Source organism: Podarcis raffonei, chromosome 4 (genome assembly GCF_027172205.1).
Source record: "Podarcis raffonei isolate rPodRaf1 chromosome 4, rPodRaf1.pri, whole genome shotgun sequence".
Lineage (NCBI taxonomy): Eukaryota > Metazoa > Chordata > Lepidosauria > Squamata > Lacertidae > Podarcis > Podarcis raffonei.
The window spans coordinates 7639981-7660695 of record NC_070605.1 but is presented as its reverse complement, the minus strand read 5'-3'; the positions used below and the strand labels follow the sequence as shown (position 1 = coordinate 7660695).

Sequence of the window (20715 nt, the reverse complement as noted above, 5' to 3'; positions counted from 1 at the left end):
GCTAGCCGGCAGAAAGAGGAAGTGGGCCTCTTCCCAATTCAGCAAAGCAGGATAATATGCAATTTTAACAGAGCAATTTAGAAAAGAATTTATCAGAGCAGAACAATTTACTTAAATATAAAATACAGGGAATACCTTCCCTGTCCCTTCAATACGTGAGACCACCGTGATTAAAAACCAATGTACATATCATAATTAGAAATGAATAATTATGCTAGAAACATTCTTGTTTAGGCAAACCTACCCAGATGCTTCAAAAGCCGGTGTGAATTTTAAGCTGCCTTTAGTATTTTTAACTTTTTGTGTGTTTTAAGGTATTGCGATTTTTCTTGCTTTTAAAAAATATTTTTGCAATAAGCTTGATTTTTAAAAAATCAAGCGGTATATAAATCTCATTGAATGGAATCAGTAAGTAAAGATAGCAATGAAACAAACAACTACACAGCTTTCCAAAGACATCTTGTATCAGGAAGTTTTTAATGCCTGGTGTTTTGCTGTGTTTTTGTGTAATCTGTTGGAAGCCGCCCAGAGTGGCTGCTTGCAGATGGGTGGGGAATAATAATAATAATAATAGTAATACAGTGGTGCCTCGCAAGACGAAATTAATTCGTTCCGCAAGTTTTTTCTTCTTGCGAGTTTTTCGTCTTGCGAAGCACGGTTTCCCATAGGAATGCATTGAAAATCAATCAATGTGTTCCTATGGAGACCGCTTGCCAGGCTGGCGGTGCGGAGAAGGGCTTTTCTCCACACCGCAAGCCTTCAGGACAGGTACGGGAACAGAGGGGAAGGCGCACAGCGCTTCTCCTCTGTTCCCGGGGCTTGCAGTGGGAGGAGGGTTTTTCCTCCCCACCGCCAACATTCAGAACAGCATTCTGAATGTTGGCGGTGGGAAGGAAAACCCTCCTCCCACCGCAAGTCTTCAGGACAGTTCCGGGAACAGAGGGGAAGGCGTGATGCGCTTCTCCTCTGTCCCCGGACCTGTTCTGAAGGCTGACGGTCCACCGCCAGCCTTCAGAACAGCCATCCGAAGGCTGGCGCAGGGAGAAGGGCTCTCGTCCCCACCGCCAGCCTTCGGAGGAGCCTTCCGAAGCCTGGCGGGGGGAGGAGGTCTCTCCGCCCCACCGCCAGCCTTCGGAGGAGGTCCGGGAACAGAGGGGAAGACGCGCTGCGCTTCCCCGCTGTCCCGGAGATTTCCCTATGGGCTTTCGTCTTGCGAAGGAAGCCCATAGGGAAATTCGTTTTGCGAAGCGCCTCCAAAACGGAAAACCCTTTCATCTTGCGAGTTTTCCGTCTTGCGAGGCGTTCGTCTTGCGGGGCACCACTGTAGTAATAGTAGTAGTAGTAATAATAATAATAATAATAATAATAATAATGGTGACAACAAGAACAACAACAACAGATGGTGATGGTGATAATAATAATTATTGTTGTGATTTTATGTTGCTAACCACCCTGAGATCTGCAGATGAAGGGCAGTAAATAATAATAATAATAGATGGTGATTGTGACAATAATAATAGTTATTGTTGTTGTTATCACCATCTCCATCTATTATTATTATTATCACAGCCACTGTGATCCACGCGACGGTCACCTCCATACTGGATTATTGTAACTCGCTCTATGTGGGGCTGCCCTTGAGACTGACCCAGAAACTCCAGCGGGTGCAGAATGCTGCAGCGAGACTCCTTACGGGGTCCTCGCTGCGAGATCACATTCACCCGGTGCCATGCCAGCTGCACTGGCTCCCGGTGGAGTACAGGATCAGGTTTAAGGTGCTGGTTTTAACCTTTAAAGCCCTATGTGGCCTAGGACCCTCATATCTATGGGACCGCCTCTCCTGGTATGTCCCACGGAGGACCTTACGGTCTTCAGATAAAAACATTCTGAAGGTCCCAGGCCACAGAGAAGTTAGGCTGGCTTCAACTAGAGCCAGGGCTTTTTCGGCTGTGGCTCCGATCTGGTGGAACGCTCTGTCACAAGAGACTAGGGCCCTGCGGGACTTGACATCTTTCCGCAGGGCCTGCAAGACAGAGCTGTTCCACCAGGCCTTTGGCCAGGGCGCAGCCTGACTCCCTCCCTCGGCAATCTTCGCAGAGCTCTGGCCCAATGAATGGTTTTAGAGTGTTGTTTATGCTGTACTTTTGTACTGTTTTATTGTTGTTAGCCGCCCTGAGCCTGGCTTCGGCTGGGGAGGGCGGGATATAAATAAAATTTATTATTATTATTATTATTATTATTATTATTATTATTATTATTAATTTACTGCCCTTCATCTGTAGGCTGCATCTTAATGTTTTAATGTTGTATTTTAATCTTGTTTTTAAATTGTATTTTAATCAACCTGTTTTTATTATTGGTTGTTAGCCGCCCTGAGCCTGGTCTTGGCTGGGGAGGGCAGGGTATAAATAAAATTTATTACTATTATTACTATTATTACTATTATTATTATTATTATATCTCAGGGTGGTTCGCAACATAAAATCACAATATAAAAAACACAATAAAAATAAGAACAAAACCAAACCAATAATCCCCCCCTCTCGCTGGGGTCTGACATCCTTCCCAGAGGTTCTGAGCTGGCCACCCTATGGCCATTGGTTCACCCTGCCTCATGGGTGAGCCGGCCCTGGGATGAAAGGGAAAAGGAAGGCGGATGTGTTGCCTGCAATGATTGGCATCCATTCTCCAAGATTTCAGGCAGGAGTTGGCAGGGACTGAACCTGGGACCTTCTGCTCGCGAGGCAGAGGCTCTGCTGCTGAGCTACGCCCCCCCCCGCACTCTGTACATGCTCAAGGATGGCTTTGCCACCCGTTTCTTACTTTTCTGGCCAAGCACAATCGCCAGGAGGAGGTGGACGCTCTTGGCTGCCTTGGAGCTGATGGACTTGACGGCGTCTCCGCAGCAGATCCCCAGCACCGCGACGAGGTGGCCCAGCCTAGAGAATTTGGACAGTGTCTGGCGGAGGAAAGGGGGCACAGTAGTGCTTTTTTAAAAAAAAAATTGTTGGAAATTTTATTTACAACATAACATAAAGCCCCCGCCCCCCAACACAGAAATCCACCCTCATTAAACGTGAACATAACATACAATAAGCATAACATACAACAATACAAATAAATAAAAAAAATAAAAGACTTCCTTTATCCTGTATCTGGCCTCCTTATTTACTTCTTATAAGCTGTTTCCTTTACGAATAATTATTGAGATTTTTCTAATTATAACTTAAATATCCACAAAGTCTCCTGCAGACATTAATCGAAACAAGTCCAGGTATGTATTTTAGGGCACTGTTTTGTGAAGTGTTCTCTGCATTTTCCCCATGCTTTTTGAAACTCTTGTCTGGTGTGATCTCTCATTGCCTCTGTTAATCTAGCCAGTTCAATATACTCTTAACAGTTTATCTTGCCATTCCTTTTTTGTTGGCACAGTTCCTTTTTTCCAGTTTTTGGCAGTTAGGATCCTTGCCGCTCCTGTGGCATAGAGGAATATTTTCTGATCTTCTCTTGCTATACCTGTGTCTGTTATCCCTAGTTGAAAAGCTTCTGTATTTTTCATAAAGTTATACTTAAACATTTTTTTAAGCTCGTCATATACTATGTTCCAGAAGCTTTTGATTTTTTCCACAGGTCCACCAAACACGTATAAGTGTCCCCTCTGTTTTACCACACCTCCGGCACAGATTTGTTTTTGTCTTATACATTTTAGCTATTTTGGTAGGTGTTAAGTACCATGTGGGACGCGGGTGGCGCTGTGGTCTTAACCACAGAGCCTAGGACTTGCCGATCAGAAGGTTGGCCGTTCGAATCCCCGTGTCGGGGTGAGCTCCCGTTGCTCGGTCCCTGCTCCTGCCAACTTAGCAGTTCGAAAACACGTCAAGTGCAAGTAGATAAATAGGTATCGCTCTGGCGGGAAGGTAAACAGTGTTTCTGTGCGCTGCTCTGGTTCACCAGAAGCAGCTTGGTCATGCTGGCCACATGACCCGGAAGCTGTACGCAGGCTCCCATGGCCAATAAAGCGAGATGAGCATCGCAACCCCAGAGTCGGCCACGACTGGACCTAATGGTCAGGGGTCCCTTTACCTTTAAGTACCATCTATAAAACATCTAGATTAGGTTTTCCCTCAATACTTCGCAGGCTGTAAATTTCCAGTTTTTTCTCCGTAGTTCTTCCCATGCTGTTAAAGGGGGCACAGCAGTGCTGAGCACGAGGAAGGAGTCTCAGGGAGCCCCACGATTTCAAAAAAGAGCGGCCCAAATAATCAAGGGGACGGACAGGCTCCCTTATGAGGAAAGCTTGCAGCAATTGAGACTTTAGAGCAGGCATCCCCAAACTCGGCCCTCCAGCTGTTTTGGGACTACAACATAGCTGTCAACTATCCCTTATTTGGCGGGAAACTCCCTTATCCCAGCGCCGTGTCTCGCTGCTGTCCCTTATTGATGATGTCCCTTAAATTTCCCGGGTTTCAAAGGAAGCAGCTCCTCTCCCTCCCTCCCTGCCGGCCAGGGAGGCTCCAACTGTGTTGCTTGGCTGCCCAGCCCGCCCCCCTCCGGCCTCCTCTCACCAGCCTCAGCCCCTGGGAGCCCCTCCCTGCCAGGACTGGCGGGAGCCTCGGGCCTTTCCGCCGCCATCCTTCTCGCAGCCGCCGAACTGAGCGTCTCTGCCTGGGGCCTCCCCTCTGCCCGTCACCGCTGCTCCCACTCCCGCTGGGCTGTACTGCGGCTGTGCCGCCGAAGGACCCGAATGAGATGGGCAGCCTGGCATGATCTATGAATTGATGAGGAGCCTTGAGAGGAGAGCAAGGGCAACCATAGAGAAAGCAGTTCAGAGAGAGGAGGAAGAGGAGGAGGCGGAGGCCAGGCACAGGTGTTCCAAGGGCTAACCATAGAGGGGGAAAACCGGAGGAAGGACCGCAAGCGCTTCTCCCCTAGATTTGTAGTGGTAGACTAGCATAGATGGTCTGATCTGCGGGTTTACTTTGGGCGCTATTCCCCCCCTTCCTCCTGCCCCGCCTGATGGAACTGAGAGCTGCAGATGGAGCACGAGAGAAAAGATACAGAACTGCAGCAGCATCTTCGTAGCTTGGACTTTGTTTTGCGCGAAAAGTGGTTGCTGCTTGTAGTTATTGAATTGCAGTGTTTCATCAGCTGGTGTCTTGAGCAGCAACCTCTGGAAACGAAGGGCTAAAAACTGGTGCTGCTCTCCCAAATGATCTTTGCACTTCAGCTGGTTGACTAAAATCCCTTAATTTAGCTGCTGATCCCTTATTTTCGAGGCTACTGGTCCCTTCTTTTCAAATCTGTAAGTTGACAGCTATGCTACAACTCCCATCATCCCTGACCACTGGTCCGATCAGGAAGGGATGATGGGAGTTGTAGTGCCAAAACATCTGGAGGGCTGAGTTTGGGGATGCCTGCCTTAGAGGAAAGTTTGTTGGATAGCTCAGTTGGTTATTTCACAGTCTACTCACCTCCAGCTGTAATTTGCTGGCCACAAAGTTGAGCAGCGACGCACTGGTCCAGATAGCCCTCTCTCGCAGGTCGGCCTCCGAGGACTGTAGCCAAGGAGCCATCAGCTGTTGGGGAGGGAAAACGCAACAGAGAGAGAAAGATCTGCAGCCATCCGGTCTATTCACTTGTCTTCCCAAAGTACCAGAAAGTGCAGAGAACTCTAGGGTCAGTGTCCATGAAAAATACGTAACATACATTTTGAATGTGGGCCCATAAAAATTATCTAGATGGAGCAGACACTGCATATACCGTGGATACGCGGGTTGCAATTTGGCGCTTCTGTGCTTGCGCAAAGTGCAATTTAGCACTTCTGTGCATGCGTGACCGCTGAAACCCAGAAGTAACCCGTTCCGGTGCTTTCGAGTTTTGGCGGTCCGTAACCTGAAAAAACGCAACCTGCAGGGTCTGTAACCCAAGGTATGACTGTATAAAATATATAGAGGTTGAGCAGGAACTCCCACTTAGCCAGCAACCAAACCCATGGGCAGTAAGATGGAATCCTGACAGTCTGAAGATACTGTCCATGGAGGCGCAGGTCAATTATGTCTCCAGGGCAGCTGTCTACCAGCTACATCTGGTATGCAGGATGGGACCCTAGCTGCCCGCAGACTGTCTCACCAGAGTGGTGCATGCTCTGGTTATCTCCCGCTTGGACTACTGCAGTGCGCTCTACGTGGGGCTACCTTTGAAGGTGACCCGGAAACTGCAATTAATCCAGAATGTGGCAGCTAGACTGGTGACTGGGAGCGGCCACCAAGACCATATAACACTGATCCTGAAAGACCTACATTGGCTCCCAGTATGTTTCCGAGCACAATTCAAAGTGTTGGTGCTGACCTTGAAAGCCCTAAACGGCCTCAGCCCAGTATACCTGAAGGAGCGTCTCCACCCCCATCGTTCTGCCCGGACACTGAGGTCCAGCTCCAAGGGCCTTCTGGCGGTTCCCTCCCTGCGAGAAGTGAGGTTACAGGGAACCAGGCAGAGGGCCTTCTCGGTGGTGGCGCCTGCCCTGTGGAATGCCCTCCCAGCAGATGTCAAGGAAAAAACCAACAATCTGAATTTTACAAGACATCTGAAGGCAGCCCTGTTTAGGGAAGTTTTTAATGTTTGATGTTTTATTCTGTTTTTAGCCTGTGGGGGCCTCCCAGAGTGGCTGGGGAAACGCATCATGATTATTATTATTATTATTACTCCTTTCCTCTTACCTGCAAGATCCTCTCCAGCTCCGAAGGAATTGGGTTTTCCACCATCAGCTGCTGGAGCATCTCACTGAAGGTCTGGTATGTTCTGATGAAGAGGTTCTGGAGGAGCGGGGAGGAATGTTGAAGGAGACCAGTTCACTAAGGGCCCAGGAAAGGATGGCCTTGGAAACTAGGAGAGCTAAGTGCCCTGCCTAGATTACTGCTCAGGACCACAAGGGTCATCTAGTCCAAGCCCGTCCCTGCAATGCAGGAATCTTTTGCCCAATGTTGAGGCTTGAACCCATGACCGATGAGATGAAGAGTTTCGTGCCCTACTGGCTGAGCTGGAAGTGTGGATTAGTTCCTTGTCAGGATCCAAGCCACAAACTTCCCACTGGAGCAGTGTGGGAACAGAGATGATAGATAGATAGATGATAGATAGATAGATAGATCTGTAACTTTTCGATTTGTGGACATTCGATGAAGCTGGAGATTGAAGATTCAGGAAAGAGAAAAGTAAGCATTTCTTCATGCAGCACACATAATGCCAGAATAGCTCAGCTGGTTACCAACACAGTGCTGAGAACGCCAAGGTTGCAGGTTCGATCTCCGTATGGGACAGCTGCATATTCCTGCATTGCAGGGGGTTGGACTAGATGACCCGCAGGTCCCAATTCTACAATTCTATGATTCTGTAATGGAATATTGGGCTGGCTGGGCTGGTGAGCTCCAGGATCTGGGGGGATTCCCATACATAAAACCCCTTCTTTATATCACGGCTGCATAAAAAGTCCACTAAACCAGGGTGGCTAAGCAGTTTGTTGGAGTGCAACTCCCATCATCCCTAGCCAGCACGTCCAGTGGTCAAGGTTGATTGGAACTGGAGTCCAGCAATATCTGAAGTGCCACAGGTTAGCTATTCCTGCTGCAAAACTGTCAAATTGCATTTCTTGGTACAGATAGTATTGATATGATGTGCAGATATCTTTCCTATTCTACTTTATTCAAGAGGGTTCTGGAAGCTTCTCTATGTGAAAGAAACAAGCAGAAGGTTCATCGTGATGTTTGGGTTATACCTTCCGAGAAGCTGAGTACAGCGGGATTAAACTGGTTCTGTTATCTCTTTCTGACAAGAAGAAGAGTTTCAATTTGATATCCCGCTTTATCACTACCCGAAGGAGTCTCAAAGCGGCTAACATTCTCCTTTCCCTTCCTCCCCCACAACAAACACTCTGTGAGGTGAGTGGGGCTGAGAGACTACAAAGAAGTGTGACTGGCCCAAGGTCACCCAGCAGCTGCATGTGGAGGAGCAGAGACGCGAACCCAGTTCCCCAGATTACGAGACTACCGCTCTTAACCACTACACCACACTGGCTCTCAAGGTCATGCTGGCTATAAAAGTAAGGCCAGAAGTAGCCTGGGTTTCAATTTCTCTTTCTATCTCTCTTTCTGGTGTGGTGTTCTGTACACAGTATGCTTAGTGTTAAGGTTTAGTCTTGTTGTAAGTTACTCTGCGGGACGCGGGTGGCGCTGTGGGTTAAACCACAGAGCCTAGGACTTGCCGATCAGAAGGTTGGCGGTTCGAATCCCCGCGACGGGGTGAGCTCCCGTTGCTCGGTCCCTGCTCCTGCCAACCTAGCAGTTCGAAAGCACGTCAAAGTGCAAGTAGATAAATAGGTACCACTCCAGCGGGAAGGTAAACGGCGTTTCCGTGCGCTGCTCTGGTTTGCCAGAAGCGGCTTAGTCATGCTGGCCACATGACCTGGAAGCTGTACGCCGGCTCCCTCGGCCAATAAAGCAAGATGAGCGCTGCAACCCTAGAGTCGGCCACGACTGGACCTAATGGTCAGGGGTCCCTTTACCTTAAGTTACTCTGCAGTTCTATGATTTTATGATAGTTGAACTATGTGACTCGCTGCCATAGGCTACAGGAGGGAAGAGGGCTCTTGTGCTTGCAGGATCCCCAATGAAGCATCTGGTTGGCCACTGAGATGACAGGATGCTGGACTAGATGGGCCATTGGCCTGATCCAGCAGCCTCTCCTTATGTTCTAAGCCAGAGAGGAAGACAAAACTACCTTTGCGTACTGGGCATTGGCAGAATTGGCCGTTCCTTCCTCTTGTCCTGCCTTCAGGGGTGACAGGGCAAAGACACTCTTGAAAAAGGTGCGGAGCAATATCCCCTTCTTGTAGGACCCCATCGTTTTTGTGACGTTCGCCTTGCTGGTGGAAGAAACGGGAGTCAGAAAATAGCATTTTGCCAGCTGGGGATGATGCAAGATGGAGTCTGAAAATTCTGGTGGGCGTCTGGCTGGGGAATGACTCACTCGTGTTACTTTTAAGATTTCAACCCAGTCTTTTGACCTTTGATCTCACGGATTGACCCTTTCGTTTTTCTTCAAATCTGTCATTTTAGGACAATAATACAGAAAGACCTACATTGGCTCCCAGTATATTTCCGAGCACAATTCAAAGTGTTGGTGCTGACCTTTAAAGCCCTAAATGGCCTCGGTCCAGTATACCTGAAGGAGCGTCTCCACCCCCATCATTCAGCCCGGACACAGAGGTCCAGCTCTGAGGGCCTTCTGGCAGTTTCCTCCCTGCAAGAAGTGAGTTTGCAGGGAACCAGGCAGAGGGCCTTCTCGGTAGTGGCACCCACCCTGTGGAACGCCCTCCCATCAGATGTCAAGGAAATAAACAACTATCTGACTTTTAGAAGACACCTGAAGACAGCCCTGCTTAGGGAAGTTTTTAATGTATGATGTCTTATTGTGTTTTTAGTGTTCTGTTGGGAGCCACCCAGTGTGGCTGGGGAAACCCAGCCAGGTGGGTGGGGTATAAATAATAAATTACTATTATTGTTATAGAAACAATAAAGGATTGCAACTGATTAGTTAGTTAGTTAGCAGACATAGTTGCTGGACTTTTTTTCCAGCCAGAAGTCACCAGAAGTCAATTCTGGCACCTCTCAGGTGGGCGTCATTGCCATTATAAGACAACAAGGGAAATGTTCGTGGTGAGTTCTGGCATCCCTTTTTTCCTAGAAAAAGTAACTGCAGCGTCCTGAGCAACAGGGTAACACAGAAGGACATTAAAAGATCTCATCTACCATTAAAAGCCCAAGAGAGCAGGACGGGCAGTGCCTGGTGCCCAAAGGATGGTAGACTTATATAGCTGTCAACGTTTCCCTTTTTTTAAGGGAAATTCCCTTATTCTGAATAGGATTCCTTGCAAGAAAAGGGAAAAGTTGACAGCTATGCAGAGATGTGACCAAGCAAACCTGAGTGGAGAGTATTCCATCATTTGGGTGCCACCAAGAAGAAGGCGCTCTTCTCCAGCAGCTTCCTGCTAGATCTCAGAAGGCAGGGAAATTAGAAGACAGGTCTCTGAAGAACATATTTACTGAGGGATAGGTTCGAGTGGAAGAAAATGACCCTTTAGATAGTGCTGGGCCTAGCCTTCACCAATGTGGCAGCCTACAAATGTTTTGGACTACAATTCCCATGATCCCTGGCCATTGGCTATGATTGCTGAGGAGTTGGAGGCCCAATGATATCTGGAGGGCACCATGTTATATCTCCTCCTAATCTATGAGGCGTCACTTCGTTTGAAACCCTTGGGCACAAGTGTAAAACAGATTCCTTTTGCACAGCGGAATGCAGTTGCCGCAGTGGGTCAGGAATTAGAAGTCAACCCAGGAAGGGAGCTAAGGAATTGAATCTACCTCAAGTCAATAACGGTGGCCATAGCATGAAGACAGACGACGCTGGATTCTGGAAAGTCTCTCTTAATCATCTCCTGTAAACGAGAAGTGGGATATCCTCAGTCAGTGAGGTAGAAATCCTGCAAAACTCATCGACAGTGAGGTCAGCGTCAGCGCACAAGAGGTGGCCTGACCACAAGACTGGTAAAAGGAGGAGCTTTAACTCCAGTTAAGGTACAATGAGGGCTCTGCATGCACAAGAAAAAAGGAAGGGTTGGGTAAGTATTTTCAAGAGCGGGATCAGATTGAAAACAAGCAAATAGAGAAACTCACTGTTAAGACTCCCACAACATCGGAGGTAAAGTTATCCATAAAAAAATCAGTCATGTTGCTCCAGTTGATTGTCTTGCTGAGGATGGATAAGAACCTGAAAAAACTTTTCTTCATGACATCTTCCTAAAGGAAATTGGGTGTGTGTGAGACAGAAGTATTTATTATTATTATGGATTTATTGCAGACCTATCCTGCCTTTTTTTTCTTCAGGGAGCTTGGGGTGGAGCACAGGGTTGTCCCTCTGCTCTTTTAAGCCCCACAACAACCCTGTGAGGGAGGCCAATCTGAAAGAGACAGGGACAGGCCCCAAGGTCATATACCCAGGGAGCTTCATGGCCCAGTGGGGATTCGAACCCTGGTCTCCCATGTCCTAGTCCGACACTAACCACTACACCACACTGGCTCTCTTTGTCCTGTGCCCATGGAGGAGAAAGTAGACAGTGTTTAAAGATGGGGGATCCTTTGGATCCAGAATGGGGGTCAGATGGGGAACCCCCTGGAGGCCGGATTGGATGCTTAGGCTGGCAGTTGATAACCCTACATGGTGGTTGAGAGAGAGAGAGAGAGAGAGAGAGAGAGAGAGAGAGAGTCTCCACCCCCATTGTTCTGCCTGACACTGAGGTCCAGCTCCGAGGGCCTTCTGATGGTTCCCTCCTTATGAGAAGTGAAGCTACACGGAACCAGGCACAGGGCCTTCTCGGTGGTGGCACCCGCCCTGTGGAATGCCCTCCCTTCAGATGTCAAGGAAATAAACAACCATCTGACTTTCAGAAGACATCTGAAGGCCTCCCTGTTTAGGGACGTTTTTAATGTTTGATGTTTTGTCACTTTTTTATTATTGTTATTGGTGTTCTGTTGGGAGCCACCCAGAGTGGCTGGGGAAACCCAGCCAGATGGGCGGGATATAAATAATAAAATTTTGTTCTTATATTATTATTATTTATATCTCACCTTTTCCCCAGTCCAGGACTCAAGGCAGCTTACACAAATTAAAAGAACAGAGGTAAAATACACACAGCTAAGAACATATAAAAGATAATGGTTAAAAAGTAAAAAGGGAACCCAAGGGTCATCTAGTCCATCCCCGTGCAATTCTGGAATCTCAGCTAAAGCATCCATGACAGACGGCCATCCAAACTCTGCTTGAAAACAATACAAGAAGAGCCCGCACGTCCCGAGGGAGTCCATTCTACTCCCTCTTTGTTGCCCTGCCTTCTGCCTCTCCTGAACACCTTGGAGCCTGGGCAGGCTAGTATGGGACAGTACGGTCCCTCAGGTAGCCTGGTCCTAAGTCGTGCCCCCATACCTCTTTTTTACTGTTGAAGTAATCTATGGTGCTCCTCCAGGAGTTCAGCAGGAGCTCAGGTTCCTGAGCAGAAGCAGGGTTCTCGCTTTCTTCCCAGATGGTTGCCATAGCAGAGAGATCAGGGACTAAAAGCGCCGAGGAAGAAGAGGGAAAGGAGAAATCAATTACAGTGGTACCTCGGGTTACAGACGCTTCAGGTTACATATGCTTCAGGTTACAGAGTCTGCTAACCCAGAAATAGTAACTCGGGTTAAGGACTTTGCTTCAGGATGAGAACAGAAATCGTGCAGCGGTGGCAGTGAGAGGCCCCATTAGCTAAAGTGGTACCTCAGGTTAAGAACAGTTTCAGGTTAAGAACGGACCTCCAGAACAAATTAAGTTCTTAACCCGAGGTACCACTGTACAGTCATACCTCGGGTTACAGATGCTTCAGGTTGCATTTTTTGGGGTTGCAGACCGCTGAAACCTGGAAGTACCGGAACAGGTTACTTCTGGGTTTCGGCGGTCGCACATGCACAGAAGCACTAGATTGCGCTTTGCGCATGCACAGACGCACCGAATCACAACCCACGCATGTGCAGATGCGCCGCTGTGGGTTGTGGATGCTGTGGGTTGTGAATGTGCATCCTGCACGGATCATGTTCACAACCCGAGCATCCACTGTACTCTCCTAAGGGGGATTCAGGGTCCCTTGATGAGTAAGGATCTAACAGCTTGCTCCAGAGGTAGTTTGCCTTTAGCAGGGGTGGGCCAAATGTGCATAGCTGTCAACCGTCCCTTATTTGGCGGGAAACTCCCTTATCCCAGCGCCGTGTCCCGCTGCTGTCCCTTATTGATGATGTCCCTTAAATTTCCCGGGTTTCAAAGGAAGCAACTCCTCTCCCTCCCTCCCTGCCGGCCAGGGAGGAGGGAGGCTCCAACTGTGTTGCTTGGCTGCGTTGCTTACCCAATAAAGAGTCTAAGAACGACTGGGGGGTGGAGCTTGCATGCCTTGTGCCAATCAAATTGGCCGCATTGCCTGGGGACTCGCCTTTGCTCAGCGCTTCCCAGCGGAGAGGTGACGGTGGTTTTCCTTGTGCATCCCCTTTGCTGGGTTGCTGCACTGCGGGAACCACCGCTTCAGGCTTCGTTTGGCTGCTGGCTGGGCTTTCTGCTTTTGGCTCGGAGGGGCTCAAAAGTTGAACATACCTGTGCCCAGAAAATCCCTTATTTTGGCTGCTGATCCCTTATTTTCAAGGCTGCTGGTCCCTTATTTTCAAATCTGTAAGTTGACAGCTATGCAAATGCGGGGGCCAAATTCAGCCTGCTTGGCACCTCTCCCTGGCCTGCGGGACTTTCTCCAGGCCACCCACCCCTTCTCTCTAGGTCACCTGCCCTGGATGGAGAATAGAGGGGAGTGAAATCAGCCTATGCTGCAAAGCTAAGCATCTTGTTCATTGCTCCGCCCACTTTTGCAATTGGCCCCGCCCACCAATGGCAAGTGGCCCCCAGAAGGGAGGGCAGCCCTCAGTCTGCAAACGATCTCCTAGCCTTGGCTTGCAGGATCCATGAAAGCTTTCCTCAACTTCTTTTTTTTTTTTTAATAAATTTTTATTAATTTTCCAACACATATTAAATAACAATACAAGACAATACAAAAACAAACACACATATAAACATGTATAATTTCTTAACCTTCTTTTCCTTAAACCTTCTTTCAACGACTTCCCCATACCTCCTTTTTCTGCATCCTTGTTTTAAATTTTTCCAGCAACCTCTAATTTTATTTACTTATAGCACTTCGAAAGCTTTCCTCAACTTCTGTGTGTGCATGTGATATAGAATTAAGAACTTGGGGTGCTGTCTGATGCCAGCCTACCAGAGAAGCGTGTGAGGAGGTCTGAGCAGTGCTGGGTTTACATATAAGCTAAACAAGCTATAGCTTAGGGCCCCACTCTCTTGGGGGCCCCAAAAAAAATTTAAAGGGGGGGAACTGGATGTACATTTCCAAAATATAAGATAAAAAACAAATTACTTTGATAAAATACATATTTTGTTATGTGCAAATGGCTTTAGATACCTATTAGGTCCATAAATTACCATATAGCATACATTCAGCACAAAAAAGCAACAATTTGTTGTGGACAAAGGACAGCTGGACATATATAAAGGGCTCCATTACCTTCAGTAGCTGAGGGCCTCATCAAACCTAAATCTGGCCCTGAGTCTGAGCTGCACTGAGCTGGTTGCTGCAGCTCAGACCACATGGCTCTTACAAGCCACACTTGAATTCCTATACCAATAATTTGGGAACTCTCACCACTGTAACTAAGCCAGGTTTTACTGGCTGTGCAACTTTTCTGATGGGTGTGTGGAAAAGCACATAAACCTGACCTTTGAAGAGTTTGTAAGTAAACCCATTTTTAACTTACCAAACCTGTGGTCTTCTCCTATGCTTGGGGCAGCAGGGACTGTTCGGTTACTCAGAAAGGCATATTTTAAAGGCCTAACAGCCGATATTGCTGCCTGTTTCACTTTGCTGCATATTATAAATCTCTGCTGGGATTCTGTCACCAAAGAGCACTAGCCCCAAACCTGGAACTTGGCATCTAGGAATTATCCTTTCATATGTATTTGTTTTTCCTCGCATCCACAATTCCAACGCAATCTGAGCCGCTGAGACCTTGCCTTACCTGAAGTCATGGTTTTTCGTCGCCTCGTCTTTTCTTTCTTTCCCTTCCGGTAGATTTTCTTGAGGCATCGAAGCAGCGGCCCGCTTTCATCCGTGATAGACTCGGTTGTGTCATCCTGCAAGTCCCCTTGGCTCAGATCTGTCCCACTCTGGCTACCCAGAAAAATTTCAGAATCTTCCCACCCCAGGGGGGAAGACCCTCGGAAGATGTCATCTTCATAGTCTCCCAGGTAGCTGCTCAAATCCATTCTGCAACAGACAGGAAGAAGGGACACCTCAGGTTGTGTTTACAGAAACAAAAGGTAAAGGTAAAGGAATAGAATAGAATAGAATTTATTATTTATACCCCGCCCATCTGGCTGGGTTTCCCAGCCAGTCTGGGCGGCTTCCAACAAAGTATTAAAATACAGTGATCTGTTAAACATTAAAAGCTTCCTGAAAGAGGGCTGTCTTCAGATGTCTTCTAAAAGTCTGGTAGTTGTTCTCTTTGACATCGGGGGGGGGGGGCATTCCACAGGGCGGGCGCCACCACCGAGAAGGCCCTCTGCCTGGTTCCCTATAACCTCACTTCTTGCAGGGAAGGAACCGCCAGAAGGCCCTCAGCGCTGGACCTCAGTGTCCGGGCAGAACGATGGGGGTGGAGACGTTCCTTCAGGTATACTGGACTGAGGTCGTTTAGGGCTTTAAAGGTCAGCACCAACACTTTGAATTGTGCTCAGAAACGTACTGGGAGCCAATGTAGGTCTTTCAAGACTGGTGTTATGTGGTCTCGGCAGCTGCTCCCAGTCATCAGTCTAGCTGCCGCATTCTGGATTAGTTGTAGTTTCCGGGTCACCTTCAAAGGTAGCCCCATGCAGAGCACATGGCAGTAGTCCCAGCGGGAGATAACTAGAGCATGCACCACTCTGGTGTGACAGTCTGCGGGCAGGTAGGGTCTCATCTGCATACCAGATGGGGCTGATAAACAGCTGCCCTGGACACAGAATTGACAGTGGTGAGTCCAAAATGACTCCCAGGCTGCACACCTGGTCCTTCAGGGGCACAGTAACCCATTCAGGACCAGGGAGTCCCCCACACCGGCCTGCCTCCTGTCCCCAAAAAACAGTTCTTCTGTCTTGGCAGGATTCAGCCTCAGTCTGTTAGCTGTCATCCATCCTCCAACCGACTCCAGACACTCACACAGGACCTTCACCGCCTTCACTGGTTCTGATTTGAAAGAGAGGTAGAGCTGGGACAGAGTGACGGGAGCTCACTCTGTCACGGGGATTCGAACCGCCGACCTTCCGATCGGCAAGCCCAAGAGGCTCAGTGATTTAGACCGCAGCGCCACTAGTTAGGCAGCTAGGCTGTCCTGTTGGAGCTTTTCATTTGGCGGCCCTCCTTATTAGGGTTGACAAAGTGCATAATTCAACTATGGAACTCACCCCCACTGGAAGCAGTGATGGCTTTAAAAGAGGACCAGAGAAATTCATGAAGAATAAGGCTACCAAGGGCTGCTAGCCGCAATAGCTATGCTCTGCCTCTACAGCTGGAAGCAGCAGTGATTCTGAATCCCAGCTGCTGGAAACTACAGGAAGGGAGAGAATTGCTTTTGTGCTCAGATCCTGTTTGCAGGTTCCCCGAAAGAGACCAATGAGAGGACAGGATGATGGACTAAATGGGCCACTGGCCTGATCCAGACAGACTCTTCTGATGTTGTTATGCCATTCAGGGACCCCATTATTATAGCTTAAGCAAACATATATGGGCAGGAGCTTCTCAAATATATAAAAAAATCACAGTCCTAGTTATGGATGCAAAGGTAAAGGAGAAAACTGGTTCCGTTTGCATTTTAATATGACCCAGCCCAATTTGCTCTTCCTGAAACTGTACACCAACCGAAACCAGCTGAAATTCCCCTTTTTCCAAATCTATTCTTGAGATGCAGCTCTTCAAATAAAATTTGGGCACCGCGATGTATATATTAGCTGAGAGCGTGCCTAAAAACACATAAACTCATGAAAACAACATACAAAATGCATTGTATTTCTTACAGAAAGGTGCCCTTTTTGGCAAAAATCGCATACAAAAATGTGTATATTATGAGAAGTTTCTATGAAATTGACAGATTCCGGCATCTGTAATGTGGATGCTGCTGGCGAGCTGCTGCTGGTGGAAATCAAGAGGGTAAAATAATGATTCCACCATTATTTAGAATTATAGAATCATAGAGTTGGAATCATAGAATCATAGAGTTGCAATGGAACCCCATTCCAACCTCCTTGTAATGCAGGAATCTCAGCTAAAGCATCCATGACAGGTGGCCCTCCAATCTCTGCTTGGAAACCTCCAGGGAAGGAGAGGGTCTTAATTTATCTGTGTTGTAGATGCACTGTGTGATTTCACCTTTCCTAACGAACTGAGATGATGCAAACAGCTTATTCCTCCAGAAAAGAAGGACCACAGATCTGTAGCACTTACTGTCTGGCTGAGAGTAGATTTGATCTTCGGTTCACTCCAGGCAAGCAGCTCAAGAGGCAGAACTCAGCCCTACATCGCAACAAGGGCAACTAGTTCTGGGGGGGGGGGGGGGATTCACTGGATGGAGGGTTTACACTGCAGCTGGATGAGGTCACCCGGGAAACCGCAAGGCAGAGTTGCTATGAAAACACACAGGTAATAAAGGGTGGACCAAGGTGTGTGCTGACCTGGCGATGTGGTCCCTCGGCTCACGAAGCTTTTCTCAATGTTGAGCTCAGGTGAGTTTATAAAATTAGGGATGGATTGGAGAAAGGGGATACAGAAAAGGTTTTCCTCCCTCTCTCATCATACTACAACTCATGGTGGGAAGATTTCAGGGCAGATAAAAGAAAGTACGACTGTACTTGTTAATCCATGGGTAGGCAAACTAAGGCCTGGGGGCCAGATCCGGCCCAATTGCCTTCTATATCCGGCCGGTGGACGGTCCAGGAATCAGCGTGTTTTTACATGAGTAGAATGCGTGCTTTTATTAAAAATGCTTCTCTGGGTTATTTGTGGGGCCTGCCTGGTGTTTTTACATGAGCAGAATGTGTGCTTTTAGGGACCAAGCAACGGGAGCTCACCCTGTTGCGGGGATTTGAACCGCCGACCTTCTGGTTGACAAGTCCTAGGCTCTGTGGTTTAACCCAGAGCGCCACCCGTGTCCCACTGATGACAGAGCATGATGCAAATATGCAGCAAAAGAAAAAGTAAATCTGTTCTATTCAGGTTGAAAGTATGGACCCGGTAAGGTATACCGTGGCTGGAAGCAGCTTTTGGGACCCAAACATGGGACCTAGGGAAGGAAACATGTCGTCAGGAGAAGGGTGATGCCTCTGTTGCATTGATGATGATAAAGTGGTGGGACAGAGAGCCAGCAAAACCTTTGCAAATTCTGCTAGGGCCGCATCTGACTTTGCATTACATGAAACCGGGGAGAGATTTTTACCATTGTGATCAAGGAACAGCAGAGTCAACCTGAATGGGGGATGACATCACTGGCAGCCAATCAGAGGGACGCTGCAGAATTCCAAAGCATCGCCCCACCATCTCCATAGCAAGGCTTTTGCTACAGAACGGGCTTCCCCAACCGGGTGCCTGCTGGAGGTTAGGGACTATGACTCCCCGGCAGAGCTGCCAGCCTGGCGTTGATCTCGTGGGCATCCAACAAAGCGGAAGGCTGGAAGATTCAGAGCAGATAAAAAGGACTCCTTCACATTGTACGTAGTTATACTGTGCAACTCAGGAGGCAAATCCAGCTAAAATTTTCAAACTTTTATTGGCATATATACAAGATTCCAGGAGGGTTCAGCTCAATAAAATCACTCATCAAAAACCTGCATCTAACACTTAAGTTCTATATTAACATTCACGAATCCTCGTTGCATGTTGCTAAAACCTGGCTGCTATCTCCATCTTATCCTGGTACACAGGTGAGACCCTACCTGCTCGCAGACTGTCTCGCCAGAGTGGTGCATGCTCTGGTTATCTCTCGCTTGGACTACTGCAATGCGCTCTACGTGGGGCTACCTTTGAAGGTGACCCGGAAACTACAACTAATCCAGAATGCGGCAGCTAGACTGGGGACTGGGAGCGGCTGCCGAGACCACATAACACTGGTCCTGAAAGACCTGTATTGGCTCCCAGTAAATTTCCGAGCACAATTCAAAGTGTCGGTGCTGACCGTGAAAGCCCTAAACGGCCTCAGTCCAGTATATCTGAAGGAGCATCTCCACCCCTATCATCCAGCCAGTACACTGAGGTCCAGTGCCGAGGGCCTTCTGGCGGTTCCCTCCCTGCGAGAATCCAAGTTACAGGGTACCAGGCAGAGGGCCTTCTCGGTAGTGGCACCCGCCCTGTGGAACGCCCTCCCACCAGATGTGAAGGAAATAAGCAGCTATCTTATCTTTAAAAGACATCTGAAGGCAGCCCTGTTTAGGGAAGTTTTTCATATTTAATGCTGTATTGTTTTTAACACTCGATTGGAAACCACCCAGAGTGGCTGGGGAAACTCAGCCAGATGGGTGGAGTATAAATAATAATAATAATAATAATAATAATAATAATAATAATAATAATTACAGTGGTGCCTCGCAAGACGAAATTAATCCGTTCCGCGAGTCTCTTCGTCTTGCGGTTTTTTCGTCTTGCGAAGCACGGCTATTAGCGGCTTAGCAGCTTAGCGGCTATTAACGGCTTAGCGGCTATTAACGGCTTAGCGGCTTTAAGAAAAAGGAAACAAACTCGCAAGAACTCGCAAGACGTTTCGTCTTGTGAAGCAAGCCCATAGGGAAATTCGTCTTGCGGAACGACTCAAAAAACGGAAAACCCTTTCGTCTAGCGAGTTTTTCGTCTTGCGAGGCATTCGTCTTGCGGGGCACCACTGTATTATGCTGGACTAGATGGGTCAATGGCCGGATCCAACAGGCCTCTTCTTACATTCTTAACCTTTGGGTTGAATGGGACAAAAACACTCAGCTGCTGTGACCCCAGGTCAGACGAGAGACTCAGCTCAGAACCAAGCCGCTTCACTTTTTTTTAAATGCTTTTTATTGATGTTTCATTTAATAAACAAAATACAGTAAAATTCAACAGTCATTTACCCATATTCTTTCCCCACACTCTGCTGAGCATTGACTTCCTTCCCTCCCTTCAACAGGTTTTTTTATGTCAGTTACTTTTCCACAGTTTCTTATTGTATCCAATCCTATCTACGTCGTAAGATTTATTTCAGTCCTGCCAGAGTCTTCAAATTTCTATAATTATTATTTATGTACCCCATAAATTTACTCCAATCTTTTTGGAATTTTGTTTCCTCCTGATTTCTGGTTCTACAGGTGTGTTTTGCTAGTTCCGCATAATCAAGTCTGTCACCCCTCTCTTGTTGGTAATTCTGGTACTTTCCATTTTTGGGCTAACAAAATTCTGGCAGCAGTCGTAGCATACATAAATAACCTTTGATCTGCTTTTTCTATTTCCTCTCCTATCAAGCCTAGCAAGAAAGCTTCCGGCTTTTTCGGGAAAGTGTATTTAAATATCTTTTTCAATTCGTTATAAATCAGTTCCCAAAACTCTTTCATTTTCTCACATGTGGTAAAAATCTCCATCTTTATCTTTGCATTTCCAACATGTCTTACTATTAATCCTGTACATTCTCGCCGCTTCACTTCTTCGCATAGCTGTCAACTTACAGATTTGAAAATAAGGGACCAGCAGCCTCGGAAATAAAGGACCAGCAGCCAAAATAAGGGATTTTCAGAGCACAGGTATGTTCAACTTCTGAGCCCCTCCGAACCAAAGGCAGAAAGCCCAGCCAGCACCTAAACAAAGCCTCAAGCGGTGGTTCCCACAGCGCAGCAACCCGGCAAAGGGGATGCAGCAAGGAAAACCACCGTCACCTCTCCGCTGGGAAGCGCTGAGCAAAGGCGAGTCCCCAGGCGCGTCCGATTTGATCGGCACAAGGCATGCAAGCTCCACCCCCCAGTCATTCTTAGACTCTTTATTGGATGAGC

At 47.7% G+C, this 20715-nt stretch overlaps 2 protein-coding genes across 4 annotated transcripts in view; one reads left to right on the top strand and one right to left on the bottom strand.

The window, feature by feature from the left end:
- Window positions 1-20715, top strand: part of LOC128412208 (zinc finger protein 850-like) — a 264328-nt gene that overhangs the window by 99951 nt on the left and 143662 nt on the right. The gene's annotated exons all lie outside the window — the stretch shown is intronic.
- LOC128412209 (maestro heat-like repeat-containing protein family member 7) overlaps window positions 1-20715 on the bottom strand; it is a 67423-nt gene that overhangs the window by 41095 nt on the left and 5613 nt on the right. The window contains exons 1-9 of one of the 2 annotated variants that reach the window (XM_053385084.1): window positions 17165-17255; window positions 14706-14953; window positions 12034-12158; window positions 10728-10850; window positions 10416-10489; window positions 8770-8914; window positions 6717-6812; window positions 5472-5576; window positions 2824-2959 (exon numbers count right to left, since the gene is read on the bottom strand). In XM_053385084.1, coding sequence (XP_053241059.1) covers window positions 2824-2959; window positions 5472-5576; window positions 6717-6812; window positions 8770-8914; window positions 10416-10489; window positions 10728-10850; window positions 12034-12158; window positions 14706-14952 — 1051 coding nt within the window. In that variant the 5' untranslated portion in view covers window position 14953; window positions 17165-17255. Of the gene's footprint in view, window positions 1-2823; window positions 2960-5471; window positions 5577-6716; window positions 6813-8769; window positions 8915-10415; window positions 10490-10727; window positions 10851-12033; window positions 12159-14705; window positions 14954-17164; window positions 17256-20715 lie in introns of those variants that run through there. The other variant, XM_053385085.1, reaches the window with a different exon arrangement.